This window comes from Saimiri boliviensis, chromosome 8 (assembly GCF_048565385.1).
Source record: "Saimiri boliviensis isolate mSaiBol1 chromosome 8, mSaiBol1.pri, whole genome shotgun sequence".
NCBI lineage: Eukaryota > Metazoa > Chordata > Mammalia > Primates > Cebidae > Saimiri > Saimiri boliviensis.
The window spans coordinates 11,753,559-11,779,738 of NC_133456.1; the positions used below are offsets into that span (position 1 = coordinate 11,753,559).

At 50.0% G+C, this 26,180-nt stretch overlaps 1 protein-coding gene across 7 annotated transcripts; it reads left to right on the top strand.

Moving 5' to 3' along the window:
• Positions 1-1,529: 1,529 nt before the first annotated feature.
• On the top strand, positions 1,530-22,396 carry MON1A (MON1 homolog A, secretory trafficking associated). 7 transcript variants are annotated; one of them, XM_074403821.1, is made up of 8 exons: positions 1,857-1,941; positions 5,595-5,847; positions 8,649-8,848; positions 17,249-17,388; positions 19,251-19,736; positions 20,318-21,083; positions 21,795-21,942; positions 22,040-22,336. In XM_074403821.1, the coding sequence occupies exons 4-8, from the start codon at positions 17,262-17,264 to the stop codon at positions 22,178-22,180; spliced, it is 1,668 nt and encodes a 555-aa protein (XP_074259922.1). In that variant the 5' UTR covers positions 1,857-1,941; positions 5,595-5,847; positions 8,649-8,848; positions 17,249-17,261; the 3' UTR covers positions 22,181-22,336. The 7 variants fall into 7 exon arrangements, with proteins under 7 accessions (XP_010345439.1, XP_003936694.3, XP_039333559.1 ...); XM_039477625.2 differs by lacking the exon at positions 5,595-5,847 and having other exon boundaries at positions 1,851-1,941; XM_074403823.1 differs by lacking the exon at positions 8,649-8,848 and having other exon boundaries at positions 22,040-22,396.
• The last annotated feature ends 3,784 nt before the right edge of the window (positions 22,397-26,180 follow it).

Genomic DNA, 26,180 nt, shown 5'->3' on the forward strand with positions numbered 1-26,180 from the left:
AACTTGATAGCCTTATACAAACACATCTTCAGTTAAAGGCCACAACTTGGTAATCATGTCAGTCACAGGCCAGTGCTGTGGTAGCAGGCTACAGGTGACAGCCATCTGAGACTGGGAAGAAAAGCCCACAGGTGGAGCTCTACGGTGACTCCATTGTAGGGCTCAGAGAGGGACAGGACACCGCCCCCAGGTGCTTGTGGAACAGCAAGGAAAGTCAGAGGAGTGATTTAAGGCTTTTTCTTTCATCCTATAACTGTTGGGAGAATTAGCCATAAGGCTATAAAGTGAATTAATTGAGAAAAGACATAAGCAGTACTGCCAATCCCTAATTTTGCTTTTTTTTTTTTTTTTTTTTTTTTTTTGAGATGGAGTCTTGCTCTATCCTCAGGCTGGAGCACAGTGACACATTCTCAACTCACTGCAACCTCTGCCTCCTGAATTCAAGCGATTCTTTCACCTCAGCCTCCCGAGTGGCTAGGACTACAGGAGCGTGCCAAACGCCTGGCTAATTTGTGTATTTTTGGTAGAGATGGGGTTTCACCATGTTGGCCAGGATGGTCTCGATTTCTTCACCTCGTGATCCACCCGCCTCAGCCCCCCAAAGTGCTGGGATTACAGGCGTGAGCCATCGTGCCCGGCCCTAATTTTGCTTTTTAAAACCATCTCTAAAAATAAGGGCCATTTGGGAAAGCCTGTTGTTGCCTGTTTTCCTGTTGTTTTTATTGCTTTGCGTCTAGGAAATTATAAACAATGATTCTTTGCTTTGGCAAATCACCTGGGGAGCTTTTAAAACAATAGTGATGCCTGGCTTCCTGACTCCACCCTACTCCAAATTCAATTAAATCAAAATCTCTAGGGCTGGTGTCCAGGCATTAGTTTTTGTTGTTTTTGAGACAGGGTCTCGCTCTATGCTCAGACTGGAGTGCAGGGGCATGATCACAGCTCACCACTGCCCCGACCTTCTGGGCTCCCACCTCAGGCTCCTACCTCAGCCTTCTGAGTAGCTGGGACTTACCGGCACGCGCCATCACGCCTGGCTGGTTTTTGTATTTTTAGTAGAGACGGGGTTTCACCATGTTGGCCAGGCTGGTCTCGAACTTCTGAACTCAAGTGATCTGCCCGCCTCGGCCTCCCAACTGTTGGGATTACAGGCGTGAGCCACCGCGGCCCGCCCAGTTTTTTGTTTTTGTTTTTGTTTTTGTTTTGAAAGCTACCCAGGTTATTCTGTGTGCCGTCAGAGTTGAGAACTACTGTTTTAGAGCATTATACTGATACATTAAAACGTGACTGCAAATATGTTTTTAGAAACAATTTGTGCAGCTTTTGCGCATGCCCACATCCTTTACAGCCTGTGTGACTGGGCCCACTGATGACATTTATCCAGCCCCCAAAACTTGCACTGACCTTCCACAATCAATGGGGGAAACAACCCTAAGGTCTCTTTCTCTCCCTTGAAATGAACTGCTAGCTGGCTCCGACAGAGAGGCCGAGAGTCCAGGTCTGCGGTCTGCGTGGAGCTCTAGGCTCCGAGTAGGCACCCGGCGCCGGGTGAGGCAATCCCGGACCCGGGTCAGGACCTGCCCGCGGCTCTGCGGGAATGAGGAACCCAGAAGCAGTCCCCCGGCGCCATAGGCGGCCGAGCGCTACGGACTACATTTCCCACAATGCACCCCGGGGCGGGCCGGGTCGAGCCGAGCGGCTGGAGCTGGGCCTCAGCCGCGAGAGTCCGGCGAAAGCTGTCTTCCTGCACCGGCGGCCGAGTGAGGGCGGTGGGAGGGCGCGGTGCCGGCGCTGTGGCCATGTCTGTGACCGCAGGGGGCCCGGGCCCCGCGAAGCTGTGCCCCCAGGCCAGACCCAGGAAGACAACCTTATCCCCCCAGGGGTCCGGCAGAGGGCAGTGACCAGCCCTTTCTGTGCGTCCTGGGCCCCTCTGAGAAACAGGTGAGTTGACTGCCAGCCCACGTGGCCTGTAGGCACCTAGAGACTGGAGAACTGTCATCTTTGGAGGGAGGGGCTTGAAGACAGGGGCCTTCAGCCATCAGCGCTATCGTTTGCAATAGGAAGACTGTGTCTCCCTCGGGTCCCTCAGCCGGCTGGCCCCCAGCTGGGGAATACAAAAGGCGAGATCTGGAACCCATCCTTTGGCTGGGAGGGCGAGGTCCGATAGGGGGCAGTGGCCAGGTAGGACTCTTCTCCGCCGCCCCCCACCCCTCCCCCCGGCCCCGACCCAGACCCAACAAACTCACACGCATTCAGCTGGTAGAGGCTTCTCAAAAAGCAACAGAGGTGACTGGCATAAGCGGGGCAGCACCTGGAAGGGGCTTGGGACTTGGCTTTTTTTTTTTTTTTTTTTTTTTTTTGACGGAGTTTCACACTCTTGTTCCCCAGGCTGGAGTGCAATGGCGTGATCTCAGCTCACTGCAAACTCCGACTCCCAGGTTCAAGCGATTCTCCTGCCTCAGCCTCCTAAGTAGCTGGGATTTCAGGCATGCACCACCAAGCTCAGCTAAGTTTTTGTATTTTTTTTTAGTAGAGGCAGGGTTTCATCATGTTGACCAGGCTGGTCTCCAACTCCTGACCTCCGGTGATCTGCCTGCCTCAGCCTCCCAAATTGCTGGGATTACAGGCATGAGCCACCGCGCCCAGCTGGACTTTGCTTTCAAGACTGTCCTGGTGCAGATAACTGGGCTGTCCCTTGTACTGGGTTAGCCACCCTTTCTGGGTGCAAGTTTGCAGAGGAAGGGTGAGCAGCCTTTGTGGGGGAGGGAAGTGACCCCCAAAAGTGACAAGGACCAGACTATGATCTCAGCATGGAGTAAGCATCCTGCTGAAGCAGCAACAGCACAGCTTCACCTGGGCCTTGTCTGCCACACATTCCTGGATCCTGGCACCTCCTTCCCAGACAGACTGCTCCAAAGGGTTAAGGTGAAATGAAGTGTATCCAAGCAGGAAGAGGGAAAAGGAGTAGTAGAGAGCCAGTAGGGAGGGGCTCGTGAAGGCCTTCTCTATTCCAGGGCTGCCTGAGAAAGAGAGGCATGCTAGAAGGGCTGATTGAGCCAACCTGTTTGGTGACATTGCTCACAGGCATAGCAGGGCACTTCTAGGAAAAGCAAGGCCTGGAGCTTCTAGACAGGTTATCTGAAAAAGGTCCTATAGGGGCATCTGGGGCTGGTTCTTTTTTTTTTTTTTTTTTTGAGACGGAGATTTTTACTCTTGTTACCCAGGCTGGAGTGCAATGGCACGATCTCGGCTCACCGCAACCTCCGCCTCCTGGGTTCAGGCAATTCTCCTGCCTCAGCCTCCTGAGTAGCTGGGATTATAGGCACGCGCCACCATGCCCAGCTAATTTTTTGTGTTTTTTTTAGTAGAGATGGGGTTTCACCATGTAGACCAGGATGGTCTCGATCTCTTGACCTTGTGATCCACCTGCCTCGGCCTCCCAAAGTGCTGGGATTACAGGCTTGAGCCACCGCGCCCGGCCTGGGGCTGGTTCTAAGAGACCTTCTTTGCCTAACTTCTTCAATTCTATCCTCCCAGGAGCTTCAGTTGCACAGTTCTGGCTTCTATGGGGGTTAGGGTTTATTTTACTGTTATTTACTCAGCCTCCCTGTCTGAGTTTCCAGAGTAAACATTCAGAGAGCTGTTTGCTTCATCAGGCCTCCAGCGGACCCCAGACTGACCTAGCAGATGCTGAGATACTGTATGATCTCAGGTGGCAGGAGAACTGTTGTGAAGGAAGCATCCACTAGCCCTCGCCAGCTGATCCTGCCTGCACTGAACCCTTACCCATGCAGTTATCGTGCTGGGTACCACTCAGCCACACTGGGCTTAGTTAGCTAAAGCCCACAGGGGATCAGTGGAGAGTGGGCCCTGAGGATGGCATAAGTAAGCTATTATAGACCTTGTTTGGGTCTTTGAACCAAAAGTGCAAGGTCACAGAGCAGTGGCATGTGGCAGACCAAGGAGTTTGTTTTGTTTTTGAGATGGAATTTCCACTCACCAGGCTGGAGTGCAATGGCAAGAGAGCAGCTCACTGCAACCTCTACCCCCGTCCCCAGGTTCAATGAATTCTCCTGCCTTAGCCTCCTGAGTAGCTGGGAATATCAGCGCCTGCCACCACGTCCAACTAATTAAGGAGTTTAATTTAGGAGAGACTTCCAATAGCAGCAGAGAGCCAGTTGTCTATTCTTGCAACTCCAGAGCCAGTGAACAACCAGTTAGCCTGGAAGAACTCCCAGCCCTATAGGACACTTAGCCTGGAGGACTCCCAGCTATCTATAAGGCAGCTCTTTGACCTGACTCCCAGCTGTCTATAAGACATCCCTAGCCTGAAGGTGAGTCGCTTGAGGCTAGGGCCCACCTGGCTTTACAAGGTCAGAAGCATATTTGCCCATGTCATTGCAGGCTGAGCAAAATCTCAGTGGCCTGATTTACATGGCACAGACCACTGGATGCATGTGATCTTATAAGTGCAGTCACACATGGTCTGAATGCTAAGGAAGAATAATCAGGATGTGCTAATAGGAATAGCTGAGTATGTAACCAAATTACATGGATTATTTCATTTAATCTTCCCACAACCCAAGGAATCAGTACCATCATCCCATTTTATAAATGAGAAAACTGGCCAGGCATGGTGGCCTGTAATCCCAGCACTTTGGGAGGCCGAGGTGGGCGGATCACAAGGTCAAGAGATCGAGATCGGCTAACGCCCTTTTCGGCTTTAGCCCACCTGCACCCAGGTGATTAAAAAAAAAAAAAAGATTGAGATTATCCTGGCTGACATGGTGAAACCCCATCTCTACTAAAAATACAAAAATTAGCTGGGCATTGTGGCACATGCCTGTAGTCCCAGCTACTCTGGAGGCTGAGGCAGGAGAATCACTTGAACCCAGGAGGCAGAGGTTGCAGTGAGCTGAGATCACAGCCCTGCACTCCAGCCTGGCGACAGAGTGAGACTTTGTCTCAAAAAAAATAAAATAAAATAAAAAAATAAATGAGAAAACTGAGACCAGGCCAGGTTAATCCAGGTCCCTCTAACTTCAGAGCCATTGTTCCTGAACATCTGACTACTACCAATGACAAGTCTTCCCCATAGGCAGGGGTTTCCAGAGGCCACATCACAGGTGTGACAGAGCTGGGTATTCTTCAGAGATCTTTCAGTTTTCCCTTCCATTTTTCTTTTTCCTTTTTTTTTTTTTTTTTTTAGACTGAGTCTCACTCTGTTGCCAGGCTGGAGCGCAGTGATGTAGGTCAAGAGTTTGGGAGCAGCTTAGCTGGATGAGTCAAGCTCAGGGTCTCTTATTAGGTTGCAATCATCTGAAGGTTTGACTGGGCCTAGATGATTTGCTTCCAAGATGACTCACTCATAACTAGCAACTTGGTACTGGCTGTTCATAGGAGGTCTCAGTTCCTTGCCATGAAGTTCTCTCCGTAGAGCCGCTTACACGTCCTCACAACATGGCTGATGGCTTTCCCTAGAGGGAGTGATCCAAGAGAATAAGGCAAAAGCCACAGGGTCACTTATGACCTACCCTCAGGAGTCACATGTTATTTTTGGGGGGGGTTTTGTTTGTTTGTTTCTTTTGAGACAGGGTCTTGCTCTGGCACCCAAGCTGGAGTGCAGTGGTGTGATCTCTGCTCACTGCAACCTCCGCCTCCATGGTTCAAGTGATTCTCATCCCTCAGCCTCCCGAACAGCTAGGATTACAGTCACCCACCCCAACACCTGGCTAATTTTTGCATTTTTGGTGGAGATGGGGTTTTACCATGTTGGCCAGGCTGGTCTCAAACTCTGGACCTCAAGTGATCTGTCCACCTCGGCTTCCCAAAGTGCTGGGATTACAGGTATGAGCCACTGTGCCCAGCCACACATTGTTATTTACACGGTATCCTATTGGTTGCATAGGTCAGCCCTGCTCAGTGTGGGAAGGAAGTACACAAAGGCATGCACAGTGGGTGGGGAGTTGGGGAGGGATAATATGGGGAGAAATGCCAGATATAGGTGATGGGGAGGAAGGCAACAAACCACATTGCCATGTATGTACCTATGCAACAATCTTGCATGTTCTTCACATGTATCCCCAAACTTAAATAAAACACAATAATATATATATATATATTAAAAAAAAAAAGGCATGCATAGCAGGAGTTGAGGATCACTAGAGACCATCTTGAAGGCTGACTACCACAGCTGGAGTGCAGTGGCATGATCTCTGCTCACTGCAACCTCTGCCTCACAGATTCAAGCAATTCTTTTGCCTCAGCCTTCTGAGTAGCTGGGGTTACAGGCATACACCACCACACCTCGCTAATTTTGCATTTTTAGTAGAGACAGGGTTTCACTATGTTGGCCAGGCTGGTCTTGATCCTCTGACCTCAGGTGATCCACCTACCTCGGCTTCTCAAAGTGCTGGGATTACAGGCATGAGCCGCTGTGCCTGGCCATGAAATTCTTGTTTGTTTTTTGTTTTTTTTTTTGAGATGGAGTTTCGCTCTTGTTACCCAGGCTGGAGTGCAATGGCACGATCTCGGCTCACCGCAGCCTCCGCCTCCTGGGTTCAGGCAATTCTCCTGCCTCAGCCTCCTGAGTAGCTGGGATTACAGGCACGCACCACCATGCCCAGCTAATTTTTTGTATTTTTAGTAGAGATGGGGTTTCACCATGTTGACCAGGATGGTCTCGATCTCTTGACCTTGTGATCCACCCGCCTCAGCCTCCCAAAGTGCTGGGATTACAGGCTTGAGCCACCGCGCCCGGCCTGGCCATGAAATTCTTTCACTGACTTGGTGAAAACTCTGAGAGAAGCAACTTTTTTTTTTTTTTTTTTTTTTTAGAGATGGGGTCTTGTTCTGTCACCCAGTCTGGAGTGTAGTAGCTACTTCTTTCTTTCTTTTTTTTTTGAGTTGGAGTCTTGTTCTATTGCCCAGGCTGGCATGCAGTGGTGCAATGTCCTCTCACAACCTTTCCTTCCTGGCTTCAAGCAATTCTCCTGCCTCAGCCTCCTGAGTAGCTGGGATTACAGGAATGTGCCACCACACTCAGCAGCTTTTTTTGTATTTTTAGTAGAGACGCGGTTTCACCATATTGGCCAGGTTGGTCTTGAACTTCTGATCTTATGATCTGCCTGCCCCAGCCTCCCAAAGTGCTCAGAATACAGGTGTGAGCCACTGTGCATGGCCCTTTCTTTTTCTTCTTTTTAAAGACAGGGTCTCACTCTATTGCCCAGGCTGGAGTGCAGTGGCATAATCTTGGCTCATTGCAACCTCTGTCTCCCGGGTTCCAGTGATCCTCCCACCTTAGCTTCCTGAGTAACTGGGGCCACAGACGTGGGCCACTCGCCTGGCTAATTTTTGTAGAGACAGGGTTTGCCATATTGCCCAGGCTGGTCTTGAACTCCTGGGCTCAAGAAATCTGCCTGCTTTGGCCTCCCAAAGTGCTGGGATTATAGGTGTGAACCACCATATCCAGCCAAGAGCAACATTTTTTTTTTTTTTTTTTTGAGACGGAGTTTCGCTCTTGTTACCCAGGCTGGAGTGCAATGGCGCGATCTCGGCTCACCACAACCTCTGCCTCCTGGGTTCAGGCAATTCTCCTGCCTCAGCCTCCTGAGTAGCTGGGATTACAGGCACGCGCCACCATGCCCAGCAAATTTTTTGTATTTTTAGTAGAGATGGGGTTTCACCATGTTGACCAGGATGGTCTCGATCTCTTGACCTCGTGATCCACCTGCCTCGGCCTCCCAAAGTGCTGGGATTACAAGCTTGAGCCACCGCGCCCGGCCCAAGAGCAACTTTTTAAGGAGATCTTTTTTTTTTTTTTTTTTTTTTTTTTTTTGAGACAGGGTCTCCATCTGTCGCCCAGGCTAGAGTGGAGTGGCACGATCTCAACTTACTGCAACCTCCACCTCCTGGGTTCAAGCGATTTTCCTGCCTCAGCCTTCTGTAGATGAGATTACAGGTGCCCGCCACTGCACCTGGCTAATTTTTGTATTTTTAGTAGAGACAGTCTATGCAGGTCTCAAACTCCTGACCTGGTGATCCACCTGCCCTGGCCTCCCAAAGTGCTTGGATTACAGGCATGAGCCACCATGCCTGGCCAGGAGATGACCTTTTTTTTTTTTTTTTTTTTTTTTTTGAGACGGAGTTTCGCTCTTGTTACCCAGGCTGGAGTGCAATGGCGTGATCTAGGCTCACCGCAACCTCCGCCTCCTGGGCTTAGGCAATTCTCCTGCCTCAGCCTCCTGAGTAGCTGGGATTACAGGCACGCGCCACCATGCCCAGCTAGTTTTTTGTATTTTTAGTAGAGACGGGGTTTCACCATGTTGACCAGGTTGATCTCGATCTCTCGACCTTGTGATCCACCCGCCTCGGACTCCCAAAGTGCTGGGATTACAGGCTTGAGCCACCGCGCCCGGCTGGGAGATGACCTTTTTAAGGAGTTCAGTTTTGGGCATATAACCTTGAGATAACATGAAGTAGATAGTTAAATGTGTGTCCCTCTGTAAATCAGAAGAGAGATTGGGGGGAAATTTTAAAAAAATGAATTATTAATGTGTAGAAGAATTTAAAACTATGAGACGAAATCACCAAGAGATTGACGGAAGACAGAGAAGATGTCCAAGGACTGAATTATGTGATCTTTACAGTAAGAACTGCAAAAAGGACTCAGAAGGAGTAGTCCATGAGGTCAGAAGAGAACCAAGAAAGGAGTGGTGTGCCATAAAAAAGGAGAAAATGCTTCAAGAGAAAGGAAATAACAAAATCATCTATTATTTATGGGTGAAGTGAGATGATCCTGGAGGTCTTTAGTGACCTTGATGGGAGCAGTGTTGGTGGTGTAATGCAGGTAAGATTCTGTTTGGAACTGGTTTAGAGAAAATGGGAGAAATGGAGAGGCTGTGGCAGAGACAACTGCTTTCCAGATATCCATGAGCTCCATGCATTTCCCTGTCCCTCTGGCCATATCACTGGTTATGGCCAATCTGAGCTACGAAGCATCTTTTATTTTTTATTTTTATTTTTTAAGTATTTAAGAGCTAGTACATGATCCTCCAGCTCTGTCTTCCCCTGAGAAGTGATGTGGAGGGCATGTGGTCTGAAGAGCTACTATAGGATGCTAGTGGCTTGGATTCCTGAATCACTTCTTGGAAGGGAGCTAGTCTGAATTGCTACCAGTCCCACAGTAGATTTTGTGTGATCAAAACATAGGCCTTTGGGGCTGGGCACGGTGGCTCATGCCTGTAATCCTAGCATTTTGAGAGGCCAGGGCTGAGTATCACATGAGGTCAGGAGTTCGAGACCAGCCTGGCCAACATAGTGAAACCCCATCTCTACTAAAAATACAAAAATTAGCGGGGTATGGTGGCGTGCCTTGGGAGGCTGAGGCAGGAGAATCGCTTGAACCCTGGAGGCTGAGGTTGCAGTAAGCTGAGATGGTGCTACTGCACTACAGCCTGGGTGACAGAGCAAGAGTCCCATCTCAAAAAAAAAAAAAAAAAAAGATCTTTGAGAATAAACCCTCTAGCATTTGGCATCCATTTGTTACACAGGATAGTCTAGCCTACCTAGTGCAAACTCCAAATATTATTTGCCATTTTGAGGGGCTTTGTTTTTTTATAAAGGGCAGTAATAGCTAGTGAGGAATGTAAAGTTAAGGGGAAATTTGTTTTAACTTTGAAGTAAAAGAAACATACAGAGAGTTCACAAATCATAAGTGTAGCTCAATGAATTATTACAAAGTAAACACCCCCAAGGGAGAGTGTTTTTTTGTTTGGCTTTAGTTTTTGAAACCGGATCTCACTCCCTTCACCCAGGCTAGAATACAGTGGTGTGATCACCACTCACTACAGCCTGGATATCCTGGGCTCAGGAGATTCTCCCACCCCAGCCTCCTAAGTAGCTGAAACTATAGGTGCATGCCACCACACTTGGCTAATCTTTTGTACTTTTTGTAGAGATGGGTTTCCGCCATGTTGCCTAAGCTAGTGTTAAACTCCTAGGCTCAAGCAGTTTGCCCACCTAGGCCTCCCAAAGTGCTAGGAAGACAGGCATGAGCCACCAAGCCCTGCCGGGAAAGTGTTTTGAAGACAGAAGAAACATCAGCATATTGGTAATGGATAAGGGAGAAGGGGAAACTGATGAGGAGGGACAGCTGCTGAAGCCATGTGCCTGAGTAGGTGTAAGGGGCTGGGATCTGGTGTACACATGGAGGAGTTAGCCTCTGTGGAGCATGAACAGCTCATCTTTAGTAAGAAGAAGGGACCAGGCACAGTTGTTCATGCCTGTAATTCCAGCACTTTGGGGGGCTGAGGCAGATGGATCACTTGAGGTCAGGAGTCTGAGACCAGCCTGACCAACATGGTGAAATCCTGTCTCTACTGAAAATATAAACATTATCTGGGCAAGGTGGCGGGTTAGTGTAATCCCAGCGTGGACAGCAAGAGTGAAACTCCATCTCAAAAAAAGGGAGAACTGGCCGGGCATGGTGGCTCATGCCTGTAATCTCAGCACTTTGGGAGGCCAAGGTGGGTGGATCATGAGATAAGGAGATTGAGACCAGTCTGAGCAACATGGTGGAACCCTGTCTCTACAAAAAGAAAAAAAAAAAAATTAGCCAGGCATGGTGGTATGCACCTGTAATCCCAGCTACTCAGGAGGCTGAGGCAGGAGAATTGCTTGTACCAGGGAGATAGAGGTTGCAGTGAGCCAAGATCTCGCTATTACACTCCAGTCTGGGCTTCAGAGTGAGAATCCGTCTCAGAAAAAAAAAAAAAAAAAAAAAAAAAAAGGTAGGGAAGGCAGAGTCTGGCACATGAGGTGAGGTAATAGTGGGAATCTTTGGAAGTTCTCCTTATTTATTTATTTATTTATTTATTTATTTATTTATTAAGACATAGTCTCACTCTGTTGCCCAGGCTGGAGTGCAGTGGCGCGATCTCTGCTCACTGCAACCTCTGTCTTCTGGAAGCTCTGGCCACAACCCTAGCACTGTCAGGAGCAGCTTGCTTTTGGCCTGCACATGGGCAGACTCATCTCTCAGAGCCCACTTTGGTTTTTAGGATAGCTTTGGAATTACTGGTCTATGAGATTTTCACATGGCTTGTATCTTCTTGCTCGAAATTTAGATGTGGCTGGGAGTGGTGGCTCACCCCTGTAATCCCAGCACTTTGGGAGGCTGAGGCAGGAGGATCACCTGAGGTCAGGAGTTCAAGACCACCCTCACCAACATGGAGAAACCCATCTCTACTAAAAAAATACAAACTTAGCAGGGCATGGTGGTGCATGCCTATAATCCCAGCTACTCGGGAGGCTGAGGAAGGAGAATGGCTTGAACACGGGGTAGGGGGTGGAGGTTGTGGTGAGCCGAGATTGCACCATTGAACTCCAGCCTGGGCAACAAGAGCAAAATTCCATCTCAAAAACAAAAAAGACTTAGATGTGTAGGCCGGGCACGGTGGCTCACGACTGTAATCTCAACACTTTGGGAGGCCGAGGCGGGTGGATCACGAGGTCAAGAGATCAAGACCATCCTGGTTAACATGGTGAAACCTTGTCTCTACTAAAAGTACAAAACAGGCCAGGCGCGGTGGCTCAAGCCTGTAATCCCAGCACTTTGGGAGGCCGAGGTGGGTGGATCACGAGGTCGAGAGATCGAGACCAACCTGGTCAACATGGTGAAACCCCGTCTCTACTAAAAACACAAAAAATTAGCTGGGCATGGTGGTGCGTGCCTATAATCCCAGCTACTCAGGAGGCTGAGGCAGGAGAATTGCCTGAACCCAGGAGGCGGAGGTTGCGGTGAGCCGAGATCGCGCCATTGCACTCCAGCCTGGGTAACAAGAGCGAAACTCCGTCTCAAAAAAAAAAAAAAAAAAAAGAAAAGTACAAAACATTAGCTGGGCATGGTGGCGCGTGCCTGTAATCTCAGCTACTCAGGAGGCTGAGGCAGGAGAATTGCCCTAACCCAGGAGGCGGAGGTTGCGGTGAGCCGAGATTGCGCCATTGCACTCCAGCCTGGGTAACAAGAGCGAAACTCCGTCTCAAAAAAAAAAAAAAAGAAAGAAAGAAAGACTTAGACGTGCCCTAGTTTCCTTGGCATTCACCATCCTGGGCCCTATGTTGCTGCAGTGGGCGTTTTGGATTGTTCCTTTTAGTTTCAGTCTGAGTTTCAGTCTCCTTCAGTTTCAGTCTCTGTGGATGCTACTGCAGGTTCCTGTTGAGGGCATGCAACCTCTTAGTTCCTCTGGCCCACTGTTTGACAAGGCAGCCTGCACCTTGGCCTTCTGGGCTCTGACCCTTGCTGGGAACCATTACTCTTGATTGTCCTGATGAATGGGATTGGGGGCCTAGAAAATCCCCAAATTATCTCCCCAACCATCTTCCTTTGCTTTTTGTTTCTTTGTTTAAGATGGAGTCTTGCTCTGTTGCCAGGCTGGAGTGCAGTGGTGCGATCTCAGCTCTCTGCAATCTCTGCCTCCTGGGTTCAAGTGATTCTCCTGCCTCAGTCTTTCCAGTAGCTAGGACTATAGGCTCTTGCCACCACGCCCAGCTAATTTTTGTATTTTTAGTAGAGATGGGGTTTCATCCTGTTGGCCAGGATGGTCTCGATTTCCTGGCTTCGTGATCCACTTGCCTCAGCCTCCCAAAGTGCTGGGATTACAGGCGTGAGCCACCGAGGCCAGCTTTCCTTTGGTTTTACTCTACGTGGGGTGATGCTGTTGGGAGTGGTTCCTAACCTCTCAGGTGCTCTGTGTTGCTTCACGCTTAGTGCAGGAGTGGCTACCAGGCCAGCTATCAGGATACGGGCTCTGCTTCCCTGTCTGTTTGCACATTGAGCTTCTGCAAAAGATTCATTTAAAGAAAGAATTCCGGCTGGGCACGGTGGCTCACACCTGTAATCCCAGCACTTTGGGAGGCCAAGGCAGGCGGATCACAAAGTCAAGAGATCGAGACCATCCTGGCCAACATGGTAAAACCCCGTCTCTACTAAAAATACAAAAATTGGCCGGGCGCGGTGGTTCAAACCTGTAATCCCAGCACTTTGGGAGGCCGAGGTGGGTGGATCACGAGGTCGAGAGATCGAGACCATCCTGGTCAATAATAATACAAAAATTGACTGGGCATGGTGGCACATGTCTGTAGTCCCAGCTACTTGGAAGGTTGAAGCAGGAGAATCGCTTGAACCCGGAAGGCAGAGGTTGCAGTGAGCTGAGATTGTACCACTGCACTCCAGCCTAGTGACAGAGTGAGACTCCGTCTCAAAAAAAGGAAAGAATTCCATAACTTAAAGGTGACAAAAAGAAGAGGTTGAAAATTAGTTCTTTGGGCACATACATAGGAGCTGCCTGATGGGAGCTGTGCCAGGTCCAGAGAGAATCTTCTTGGACATAATGGCTGGCAGCACACAAATGCTACTGATAGCGATGCTATCTGTTTGGGACCACCCTTTTCTTGAACTTTTTTGAACACCTACTTTATCTTTATGCCATGCTCAGGGAAGGGTCATTTGCCCAAGGTTACAGAGCTAGGAGGGGACAAGAGCTCAGTTATTCCCACCAGACTGTATTCTAGGAGGCAGGCTCAGGTCTACTTTGCTCACACTAACACCAGTGCCTCCTGAGCCCCTGGACTGCCTGCAGTGTTTGCCCCACTGAGTCTCTGCCCTTCTAGGCCATCCAGCTAGATCCCTCTTTCCTAAAGGATTGGTACCTGGAATGGATCCCCTCCTGAATGGAATGTATGTTGCCTGAAAGGTGAGGATCCTTCAGCCTGCCATTCAAGGACCCTAGAGGCCAAATATGCCTTGCTACCTTAGTGAGCCACCCAGCTAGCTCTGTTACCACAGATATTCACTTGTGGCCACCTCCACCTGGGCCTGGGGCTGTGGAAAGACAAGGAGATCAGGCTGAATCTATCCTGGCCATTACATGGGCGCTGAGAGTTGTCATGTCTGTAGTTGTTTTTAATTGTTAAGGCAACTTATGCCAGATTCAAAAGGTACAAAAGGATATTTAGACAAAAGCAAGGCTGCAGCCTGAAGACAAGCCTGTTGACTATATCTCACTTGTTTCTCTTCAAACACCTAGATATCCAAAAAGAACTATTGGTCAACTCAGTTAATTTTAATTTTAATTTTAATTTTTTTAATTTGCTCTTGACATCAAAATGATCTTGTTGCAAATTTTTATTTTTTTTTATTTTGAGTTTTAGTTTTTTGAGACAAGGTCTCACTCTGTTGCCCAGGCTGGAATACAGTGGTGCTGTCACAGATTACTGCAGCCTTGACCTGCTGGATTTATGTGATCCTCTCATGTCAGTCTCTCCAATAGCTGGGATTACAGGCGCATGCCACCATGCCTGGCTAGTTTTTAAATTTTTTTGTAGAGGCAAGGTCTCACTTTGTTCCCAAGCTGGTGAACTACCGAGCTCAAGCAATCTTCCCTCTTTGGCCTCCCAAAGTGCTAAGATTACAGGAGTGAGCCCCGGGATACAGCATACAGGATTGTTTCAACTCCCAGATCCAAATCCAGCACTTCCTTCCTGTAGTAACATTGGGCAATCTACTTAAGCTCTCTCAGTGTCAGTTCTTTCATCATAAAGCTAGCCTGACAGGAGCACTTGCCTCATAGAGGCATGATCAAGATTAGGTAACTTTTTTTTTTTTTTTTTTTGAGACGGAGTTTCGCTCTTGTTACCCAGGCTGGAGTGCAATGGCGCGATCTCGGCTCACCGCAACCTCCGCCTCCTGGGTTCAAGCAATTCTCCTGCCTCAGCCTCCTGAGTAGCTGGGATTACAGGCACGCGCCACCATGCCGAGCTAATTTTTTTGTATTTTTAGTAGAGATGGGGTTTCACCGTGTTGACCAGGATGGTCTCGATCTCTCGACCTCGTGATCCACCCGCCTCGGCCTCCCAAAGTGCTGGGATTACAGGCTCGAGCCACCGCGCCCGGCAAGATTAGGTAACTTAATGCACAGAAACTTCTCAGCATGATACGCTGGCACTGAATAACTGTTAGCTGCTGTTATCTGTTTTATTTAATTGTTTACATTTTATATATGTTTTCTAAAAGACCAGGCTGGGTGTGGTGGCTCATGCCTGTAGTTCCAACATTTTGGAAGGCTGAGGTGGGAGGATTGCTTGAGCCTAGGAATTTGAGACCAGCTAGGGCAACATGAAAAGACCTCATCTCTATAAAAAATACAGAAATTGGCCAGGTGCGGTGGCTCATGCCTGTAATCCCAGCACTTTGGAGACACACTCTGATAGCACTTAGATATGTGACCTTGGGCAAAATTACTTAACCACTCTCAGTCTCAATACCCTTATTTATTCAAATAGGGGTGATAATAATAATATCTACCTCACTGAGATATTAAGAGTATTAATAAATTTAAATAACTTAGAAATCGAGGTGAGCTGATCACAAAGTCAAGTGATCGAGACCATCCTGGCCAACATGGTAAAACCCCATCTCTACTAAAAGTATAAAAATTAGCTGGGCGTGGTGGTGCCCACCTGTAGTCCCAGCTACTTGGGAGGCTGAGGCAGGAGAATCGCTTGAACCTGGGAGGTAGAGGTTGTAGTGAGCCGAGCTTAAGCCCCTGCACTCCAGCCTGGCAACAGAGTGAGACTCCACCTAAAAAAATATATAATATATATAATATATAATGTATATTATGTATTATATATATATATATATATATATATATATATATATATATATATATTTTTTTTTTTTTTTTTTTTTTTTTTTGAGACGGAGTTTCGCTCTTGTTACCCAGGCGGGAGTGCAATGGCGCAATCTCGGCTCACTGCAACCTCTGCCTCCTGGGTTCAGGCAATTCTCCTGCCTCAGCCTCCTGAGTAGCTGGGATTACAGGCACGCGCTGCCATGCCCAGCTAATTTTTTTGTATTTTTAGTAGAGACGGGGTTTCACCATGTTGACCAGGATGGTCTCGATCTCTTGACCTCTTGATCCACCCGCCTCAGCCTCCCAAAGTGCTGGGATTACAGGCTTGAGCCACCGCGCCCGGCTCTATTTTTATATATTATATAATAGACATTATATATAATATATATAATATATACATTATATATTATATATAATATACATTATATATAATATATAATATTGGCTTAAGCCCAGAAGGCAGAGGTTGCAGTGAGCCAAGATCATGCCACTGCTCTCCAGCCTGGGCAAGAGAGCCAGACCCTGTCTCAAAAAAGAGAAGAAAATTAGCTGGCAGTGGCATGTGCTACTGGGGGGCGCTGAGAGGGGAGAATTTCTTTTTTTTTTTTTTGAGACAGAGTTTCACTTTGTTGCCTGGGCTGGAGTACAGTGGCGATCTCTGCTCACTGCAACCTCCACCTCCTAGGTTTAAGCGATTCTCCTGCCTCAGCCTCCTGAGTAGCTGGGATTACGCCACTATGCCCAGCTAATTTTTTTATATTTTTAGTAGAGACAAGGTCTCACCATATTGGCCAGGCTGGTCTCAAACTCCTGACCTTGTGATTCACCTGCCTCGGTCTCCCAAAGTGCTGGGATTACAGGTGTGAGCCACCACGCCTGGCTAAAATGGGAGGAATTCTTGAGCCCAAGTCAAGGTTGCAGTGAGCTGTGTTGGGTTGGTGCCATTGTACTCCAGCCTTGGCAACACAGTGAGACCCCGTCTCAACAACAACAGTGATCCACAGAGAGGGGCAGATCACTTGAGGTCAGGAGTTCGAGACCAGCCATCATGACCAACATGGTGAAATCCCATCTATACCAAAAAATACAAAAATTAGCCTGTAGTTAATTAGTGTGGTTGTGCACACCTGTAGTCCCAGCTACTTGGGAGGCTGAGGCATGAGAATTGCTTGAACCCCGGAGGAGGAGGCGGCAGTGAACCAAGATTGTACCTTTGTCTGGGTGGCAGAGCAAGACCCTGTCTCAAAAAAAAAGAAAAAAAAAAAAAGACTAGAAGGAAATACACTAATGCATGAACAGTGAAAGATCCTAAGTGGTAGAAAAATCTTGACATTTCTTTCTATTTTTCTGTTTTTTCCAAGGAATATGTCTTTCTTTTATAATCAGAAAAGGAACAATATATATATGTTTGAAAGGAGTTCTCAGAATCCATCTTCTAGGGATTTGAGTTAGTAGAGTCCTGATAAAGGACACTTTCCTGTACTTACTACCACTGTTGATTATGCCTGTGACCCTACCAATAGCCCTCAATGTTGCCTTTGTTTGCCCCACAGGAGAGCCCAAAGGATGGCTACTGACATGCAGAGGAAGAGAAGCAGCGAATGCCCTGATGGCACATTGACTCCTTCTGATGGACGGAGTGTGGAGAGAGCTGAAAGCCCCACACCAGGACTGGCCCAGGGAATGGAGCCAGGTATGGGCAGGTGTACAGCCTCAGCCAGCTGCCAGCCAGAGCAGGCTTCAGGGGAATTGAGATTCCCAACCACTTTTTCCTTTCCACTTATTCATGCATTTGTCAGCCATTCATTGGATATTTTGGATATTTGTCAAATTGGGGGATAAGGCAGGAGACTGGGCTCATTCTGCATCTGGCCTTCCTCTGCACTTCATGTTATGCTGCTCGCTCTGAGCTTTCTGGCTGTCAGTGTGGGCTCTTCCGTTCCCTGTGTCTACAGTGCACCTCCCCGGCTCCTTCTCCCTTCTCACAAGTTCGGCCTCCTCTGACCATACTCTGTATAGGATACTAATTATTTTATAATTTTATGTCTTCATGCATATATTGCCCATTTCTCTCTTCCACAAGATCATGAACACTTTGAGCGCAGGGCAGTTATATCCCCAATGCCTGGTACAGGGCTGAATTTGTAAGAGAGACTTAAAATATATCTGTTAAACTATTTTGTCAAAAAACCAATAAAAGGGCCAGACACAATAGCTCACACCTGCAATCCCAGCACTTTGGGAGGCTGAGGTGGATGGATTGCCTGAGCTCAGGAATTTGCCACCAGCCTGGACAACATGGTGAAACCCCATCTCTACTAAAAAAAAATACAAAAAATTAGCCAGGCGTGGTGATGTGTACCTGTAGTCCCAGCTACTTGGGAGGCTGGGACAAGAGAATTGCTTGAATGTATGAGGCGGAGGTTGCAGTGAGCTGAGATTGTGCTACTACTCTCCAGCCTGGGCCCCTTTTTTTTTTCTATCTCAAAAAAAAAGAAAAGAAAAGAAAAGAAAAAACCAATAGGGCCGGGCGCGGTGGCTCAAGCCTGTAATCCCAGCACTTTGGGAGGCCGAGACGGGTGGATCACGAGGTCAAGAGATCGAGACCATCCCGGTCAACATAGTGAAACCCCGTCTCTACTACAAATACAAAAAATTAGCTGGGCATGGAGGCGAGTGCCTGTAATCCCAGCTACTCAGGAGGCTGAGGCAGGAGAATTGCCTGAACCCAGGAGGTGGAGGTTGCGGTGAGCCGAGATCGTGCCATTGCACTCCAGCCTGGGTAACGAAAGCGAAACTCCGTCTCAAAAAAAAAAAAAAAAAAAAAAAAAAGAAAAAACCAATAAAGGAAGACTGACCTGGTCCTTGCCCTGAGGCAGTCACAGGCTGTGGGGTCATTAGGGTGGGGTCAGTCAGGAGGTATGATTTGAGTGGGGTAGGGGAACTTTCTCCCAGAGAGAGTGATTCATTGAGTATGGGTGGTGCTCCAGACACAGGGTGAGGTGCTGGGTTTCTGCACCTTGCCAGGTACCATTGTAGTTGGGGAGAAGGACAATAACTGGCAAATGCCACAGAGAAATCAAAGAGGGAGATACAGAGTGCCTGGGGTTGGAGGTCAATAACTAACATCTTCCCTGAGAGCTGAAGTGTGACAATTAACTAGCCACTTGGGGAGGTAGGAGACAGCTGACAGCAGGTGCGGAGCTCCCAAGGCAGGTGGCGGCGTGTTGAAAGTGTCTGAGAGCAGATGGATGCAGGCCAGTGTGACCAAGATGGGCAAGGGAGTGGGTTGGGAGATGGGAGTGAGAGGTAGGCAGATACCAGCCACTACTGCTGCCATGAGTGGTTTGGGTTTTATTTCCAGGATAAAGGAAGGAGACTGGTGGGCTGTAAGTTGCAGAGAAGCATGATCCATGGCAGACAGTGGCAGAGGGGAACAGTGGCTTGACCCTAACAGGACAGGCAGTCATGCTGGAGTGACCACATTAGGCACCTTGCTGGTAGGAGTGTCTGCCAGCAGCTACCCCTCTAAGCACCAGTGCTTTTGGCCTGCAGGTGCTGGGCAGGAGGGTGCCATGTTCGTCCATGCCCGTTCCTACGAGGACCTGACTGAGTCAGAGGATGGGGCAGCTTCCGGGGACAGCCCCAAGGAGGGTGCCAGGGGTCCCCCACCGCTGCCTGCAGACATGCGCCAGATCAGCCAGGACTTTAGCGAGCTAAGCACCCAGCTCACGGGTGTGGCCCGGGACCTGCAGGAAGAGATGCTGCCAGGAAGCTCTGAGGATTGGCTGGAATCCCCAGGGACAGTTGGGCGACCAGGCACAGAGCCCCCCAGGGAGGGCACAGCCGAGGGGGATGAGGAGGATGCTACGGAGGCATGGCGCCTGCACCAGAAGCATGTCTTTGTGCTGAGTGAGGCAGGGAAGCCTGTGTACTCCCGCTATGGGTCTGAGGAGGCACTTTCCAGCACTATGGGTGTTATGGTGGCCCTGGTATCCTTCCTGGAGGCAGACAAGAACGCCATCCGCTCCATCCATGCAGGTGAGCCACCTGGAGAGGGAATGGGGAGGGCTCCCCTGGCCAGGGTTCATTCATAGCAGGTTTTGGACCTCCGCAGACCAGAGGGCTGGGATGTGCTGTGTGACCGAGGGTAAGTCCCTCTACCTCTCTGAGCCTCAGAATCCTCACCTGAATAGAGGATAACAACACTGCTGGCCTCATGGGGCTGTGGTGAAGAGCAAAGGTGGCTCTGATATGGGCTTTGCCTTTGGAAAGAGTGAGAATCTCCCTAGGGAGGTGACAAAAAAAAAAAAAAAAAAAAATCCCAGGTCCTGAGCTCCACCCAGCTCAGGAACTATGACCTGCTCTCATCCCTAGCCAGTTGACAGTATTTAGCATAAGAATGTGTTTCAGAGGAAGCTAGTCTGTGAAGCAAGTGGCAGGGATAGGCCCTGAGCCCTCAGGGAGAAGGAGCAATGGGTTTTTATCCTGAACATCCTTAAGCCCTTACTGTGTGTAGAGCTCTGAGCGAGGAAAGAATGGGGAAAGCGAAGGAGCTGCGCAGGAAGGCGGTGTTCGGAGGGAGCTGCAACTGAGATCCCTCTTCCCCATCCCGCCCTCAGATGGCTACAAGGTAGTATTCGTGCGCCGGAGCCCGCTGGTGCTGGTGGCGGTGGCTCGCACGCGGCAGTCGGCACAGGAGCTGGCGCAGGAGTTGCTCTACATCTACTACCAGATCCTGAGCCTTCTTACCGGTGCGCAGCTGAGCCATATCTTCCAGCAGAAGCAGAACTATGACCTGCGGCGCCTGCTCTCAGGTTCAGAGCGTATCACCGACAACCTGCTACAGCTCATGGCACGAGACCCCAGCTTCCTGATGGGGGCGGCACGGTGCCTGCCCCTGGCGGCAGCCGTGCGCGACACTGTGAGCGCCAGCCTGCAGCAGGCGCGTGCACGTAGCCTGGTCTTCTCCATCCTGCTGGCCCGCAACCAGCTTGTGGCACTCGTACGCCGAAAGGATCAATTTCTGCACCCCATCGACCTGCACCTGCTCTTCAACCTCATTAGTTCCTCCTCGTCTTTCCGCGAGGGCGAGGCCTGGACGCCCGTGTGCCTGCCCAAATTCAACGCAGCCGGCTTCTTCCATGCACACATCTCTTACCTAGAGCCTGACACCGACCTCTGCCTGCTGCTCATTTCCACCGACCGTGAGGACTTCTTTGCGGTCTCTGACTGCCGCCGCCGCTTCCAGGAGCGCCTTCGCAAGCGCGGAGCCCACCTGGCCCTGCGAGAGGCACTGCGAACACCCTACTACAGCGTTGCCCAAGTGGGCATCCCTGACCTGCGCCATTTCCTCTATAAGTCAAAGAGCTCAGGACTCTTCACCAGGTGAGGGAGAGCCTGAGGGCACTGCTCTAGGGGAACAGGGACATGTGGAGTTGGGAGGCTGTTTGGTCCAGAGCTCTGAGATGTAGCCCTGAAGCTGCTCTGACCTTTGGAAGCAGATCAGTGTGCTGGGTCTGTTTTACTCAGAGACCCAGATGCTCCATCACCCCATGGGCATACCCCTCTCTACTTTATTACCCAGAAAGCCTGGAAATGCTCAATATACCCAGGGAAGGAAGCTGGAACAGAGGTCTCCTGGGTCCCTTGACCTGGAGCAACTCTACTTTAGGGGTCATTTTGATCCAGCCCAGGAAGCAGAGTCCTCCTCTGCTCCCTCACCCAGTAGAGGGGCTGGGAAGATATGGCCTCCCTTTGTCCCTTTCGGCCCAGAGGATTCCCAGCTCACCTTTCCTCTCCTCCAGATCTGTCACTCTGTCTTGGACATCTAAACTCAACCTGGCCTCTCCAAAAGGGGGTCATCAAAGACACCATGAGCCTAGAGGGTGGCAGGGGACACAGCTCCAGTGTGAGTGGGCCCAGCCCTGTCCTGGGGTACCTGCTGTGGTGGGGAGACAATGTCCTATCCTAAGGGAGCATCCAGAGGGTAGAACATATGATACAGTCTCCCTGGATAGGAATAGGTGTTTCTAAATCTCCAGTGAGAGCAATGGAAGTCATTCCTTTGCAAACCCACTCACCCGACCCCATGTGCAGCCCGGAGATTGAGGCCCCGTACACCAGTGAAGAGGAGCAGGAGCGACTGCTGGGCCTCTACCAGTACCTGCACAGCCGTGCCCACAATGCATCTCGCCCACTCAAAACCATTTACTACATGGGCCCCAACGAGAACCTCCTGGCCTGGGTAAGGTGGCCCTGGGATGGGCTGGGCTTCATGGAGGTCCTAGGTATGGGCCATGAGGGGCATCTAACCTAGATGACCAGCCTTTGCCCTTCTCTAGGTGACAGGCGCCTTTGAGCTCTACATGTGCTACAGCCCTCTGGGGACCAAGGCATCAGCCGTCAGTGCCATCCATAAGCTGATGCGCTGGATCCGCAAAGAGGAAGACCGCCTCTTCATTCTCACACCCCTCACCTATTGATGGGAATGTGTGTAGGCTCAGCCTTCCTGGGCCTACTGGGTGTGGGAAGCCAAGGGAGCCTCCAGATGGGGAATGGCCAGCGGGCAGGGACTGTGGGTTGGTGAGTTCATTAAAGTGCTTTGGGGAAGACACTTGTCAAGCCCTGTCACTTGTCCCTTCACCCATCCACCCTCACTCACATACAGACACTGGATCCTCCCTAGCTCCTGCACAGGGGCACAAGCACATTTGAGCCCCTCTCTTCCCTCCCTTGCACCAGCATGAGGCCACACACATTCTCAGTTGGATCTTGGGCTGGGGCCATTTTGGTTTGGCTGAAGTCCTACCATATGTAAAAGGTTCTCAAGCACCATACTGCCCTACCCTACCCACTGCCCTCCACCCCATACTCAGTCCGAGCCTCTGCTGTCTGCCTCTCTTTTCACTTCTGGGTAGGGCCCCCAGCTGCATGCCACAAAAGACTACCCAACCACCTTGGGAGCCCTCGCTGTGGCTCTGCTTAATGGGTTGCTGTAGTTCAGCAGGGGCTGAGCTGAGTATAATAGAGATGGTCAGAGCCGGGGGAGTCTGAGCCCTGGTACTGGTGGGAGCCCTTGATGAAGCAACCCAGTGTTCAGCTGAAATTCAGAAACCAGCCTCTCTTGAGCTGCAGGCCTCTGAGGAAACTGTCCCTACTTAGGCCTGCCCATGAAGGGCTGTGTGCCTCAGTTCTCCTACCTCAGCCAGTGCATTCCTCCAAATGGTCCCCAGGAGTGAGTTGAGGGTCTGAGAGAAGGCCCAATTGACCCTCCAAGGCAGAATTGAGCCTGCCATAATAAGAGCTGATGCTACTACATGCACTGGGTCCTCCTTAGTCACCCTACTCCCTGGCATGGCATGAGCAGACCTGTATGGAGCACCATGGACATCCGGGAGGCTCAGCAGTGAAAGCCCAGTCCCATTTATTCTACCACAGGACCCAGGGCAGAGTGCAGAAAGCTTCCATTTTACTGCCGGGGGATCTTCTAGTTCTGGCCCCAGCGACCAAAAGACCTAGTAAGTACTTGTCAGATAAAACTGTCCTCTGAATGTGGTCTTCAGACTGTCAGAGAGAATCACCCTTGTGCAGTTTCTGAGAGTTGGGCCAATATTTTCTGCCACTAAAATCAAGCCATGTTGAAGAATGAGCCTGTGTGGGTGGCATGGGCCCAGGGTACGCTGGAACAGTTGTATTTATTATCCCAGAAAATGGAAGCACAGCCCCAGCCCTTGGCCCCACCCTGGCTCACATTGGAATGGACATGGCAGCAGGCTACCAGCTCATATTCCCAAGCCTTTGGGGAGCAGCCATAGGCTTGGTGGGTGCTGTTCACCCTGCACACATGGCCTGGGTCTCTTTTATCCCTGTTTTCTGCTTTTGTTCCTCCCCTGCTCCTGGTAAGGATGCCAAATCACTGCCTCTGGGGCCTGGGTGATGCCAGGCCAGCTGTCTCTGACTGTTACTGGCATTCTGGTTAATGGTGAGCTCCTAAGTGTCTCTTTTGGTTACCCTGACTCTTGTAGGTTTCTGAGCTTTTCTGTAGTTCAGCATATATTCTAGGGAGATAACAGGATAAATGTGTGTACATATGACAATAGACACCTAGGAGCATGGGGTGTACCTGCTTGGGGATCAGGGGCAGGATGACAGGCAAATAGGGAAGGTGTTCCTAGTAGAGGAGCCAGCATGTGCAAAGGGGAGGACCTGGTAAGAACCGAGTATAGGCCAGGGGCGGTGGTTCATGCCTGTAATCCTAGCACTTTGGGAGGCCAAGGCAGGCAGATAACTTGAGGTCAGGAGTTTGAGACCAGCCTGTCAACATGGTGAAACCCTGTCTCTACTAAAAACACGAAAATTAGCCGAGTGTGGTGATATGTACCTGTAGTCCCAGCTACTCAGGAGGCTGAGGCAGGAGAATCGCTTGAACGCAGGAGGTAGAAGTTGTAGTGAGCCAAGATCATGCTGTTGCACTGTAGCCTTGGTGAAAGAGCAAGACTCCATCTCAAAAAAAAAAAAAAAAAAAAAAAAACCTAGCCAGGTGCAGTGGTACATGCCTGTACTCCCAGCTACTCAGGAGGCTGAGGCTGGAGGATTGCTTGAGTCCAGGAGTTCTGGGCTGTAGTGCACTGTGCCTACTGGATGTCCACACTAAGTTTGGCATCAATATGGTGACCTCCTGGGAGTGGGGTGCCACCAGGTTGCCTAAGGAGGGGTGAACTGGCCCAGGTCAGAAACAAAGCAGGTCAAATCTCCTGTGCTGAACAGTAGTGGGATTGCACCTGTGAATAGCAACTGCTCTACAGCCTGGGCAACATAATGAGACCCTGTCTCTTAAAAAAAAAAAAAAAAAAAAAAAGAACCTAGTATTATTCATTTGCAGTGAAGCTGGAAGAGTCCACAAGGCCTGGGGTTCTCCAGCACCAGGTAAACTGCAGTGTGATGAAGTCATATTGCAGTTAGATTCCCTTACTACTGCTAAGGTGATCCTGGGATTAGAGAAAGAGGCTAGACCTAGTTCTCCAGCACAGTGTTCAGAGGGGACTGAGAGCTCAAGGAGGGGGAAATGGCTAGCATTCCTTCAAGGACGTCAGGTGCTAGGGCAGTTGAGCAGGTGCTAGCCAGCTATGGGCCAGGCCTGGTGAGTTTACCTTGGGGGTGCCCTTGTACTTGGCATTGCAGAGCCCCATTAGCTGACCTTCCCCACACACCTTGACTGCTCCCTCCTACAGAGATGGCAGATGGTGAAAAGGGGAAGTGGGTGCTCCTGTGTACCCCTGCTGTTGAGGACCAAGGATACCTTAGAGGGGAACTCAGCCTGAGGACAGCGATCAGCATGGCCACACGGTGGCAGCAGAGAACCAACTGATGGTTGCTGCATCCCTACCCCGAAAAAGGGGTGGGTAGGGCAATCTTAGAGGGCTTGTGAAGTCTCCTCCCAACCCCCAGAGATCCCTCTGAAAGTCTGGAGGTGGGATTTGGGTCACCAGAATCCATATCTGGGTGCCAGACTGAGAATGTTTTCAGTTTTGCTCTGCCTATCTTTAGATGTGTTGACTGTGGAATGCAGGAACCATTCCAGGGTTTTCCCTAGGTGTTTATTCATGTCCTGGCCAATTCTGGTTTGGAAAAGGAGTGCCTTTTATGTCACCTCTGGGCATAGTGTCATCCCTGCACTGGGTGTGGCCACCCCCAGTTCCATTTCCTCTTTCAGTCATCAAGTGCTCACAGAGCTCCAGGCTGGAAGAAGGGGGAGTCCTGCAATGGGGATGGAGGAAGAGTGAAATATCCAGAGTAAACTGTGCTGGGGTGAGTGTAGTGCTGGGTCTATGGGACCCAGGAGAGGGGCCTGGCACAGTCTGAATCATAAAGGCTTCCTGGAGGAGATGTCATTTGGGTGGCAAAAGGAGGAAAGGGAAAGAGTGCTCCTGGGAGGAGGAACAACACTTACAAAGGTCAGGTTAGGAAGGGGATGCAGGCACAGAAGAATGGACTGAAAGGGGAGAGAGGAGATACAGCTCCCCAAGCCAGGTTAAATCGTGCTGGGCTGAGGGCTTCTCTTTCCCCCAGCCTCCTTATCCTCTACAGCCTTTGGACCCATAGTTTACAGCCCAGAGCCACCCTGTGGACCTTCCCCATCTTGCAGGGTCCAGGCCCATCTAGATGAGGGGGCTTTGAAGCTCAGATTGTCCCCCAGGAGCCTCAGTCTAGTATCAGGAGGACCAGTTATCAAGGGGCAGCTGCTGAGATCCAGGTATGGGACTAGGCTTCCCCATCCAGACTCCTCATAAACAGACTGAGAGGAGAGAACTCTGGGAAATCACCTAATCAGAACTACATTTTTTCTTTTTTTTTTTTGAGATGGAGTCTTGCTTTGTCACTCAGGCTGGAGCACAGTGTCACATTCTTGGCTCACTGCAACCTCCACCCCCACCCCCCGGGTTCAAGTGATTCTCCTGCCTCAGCCTCCAGAGTAGCTGGGAT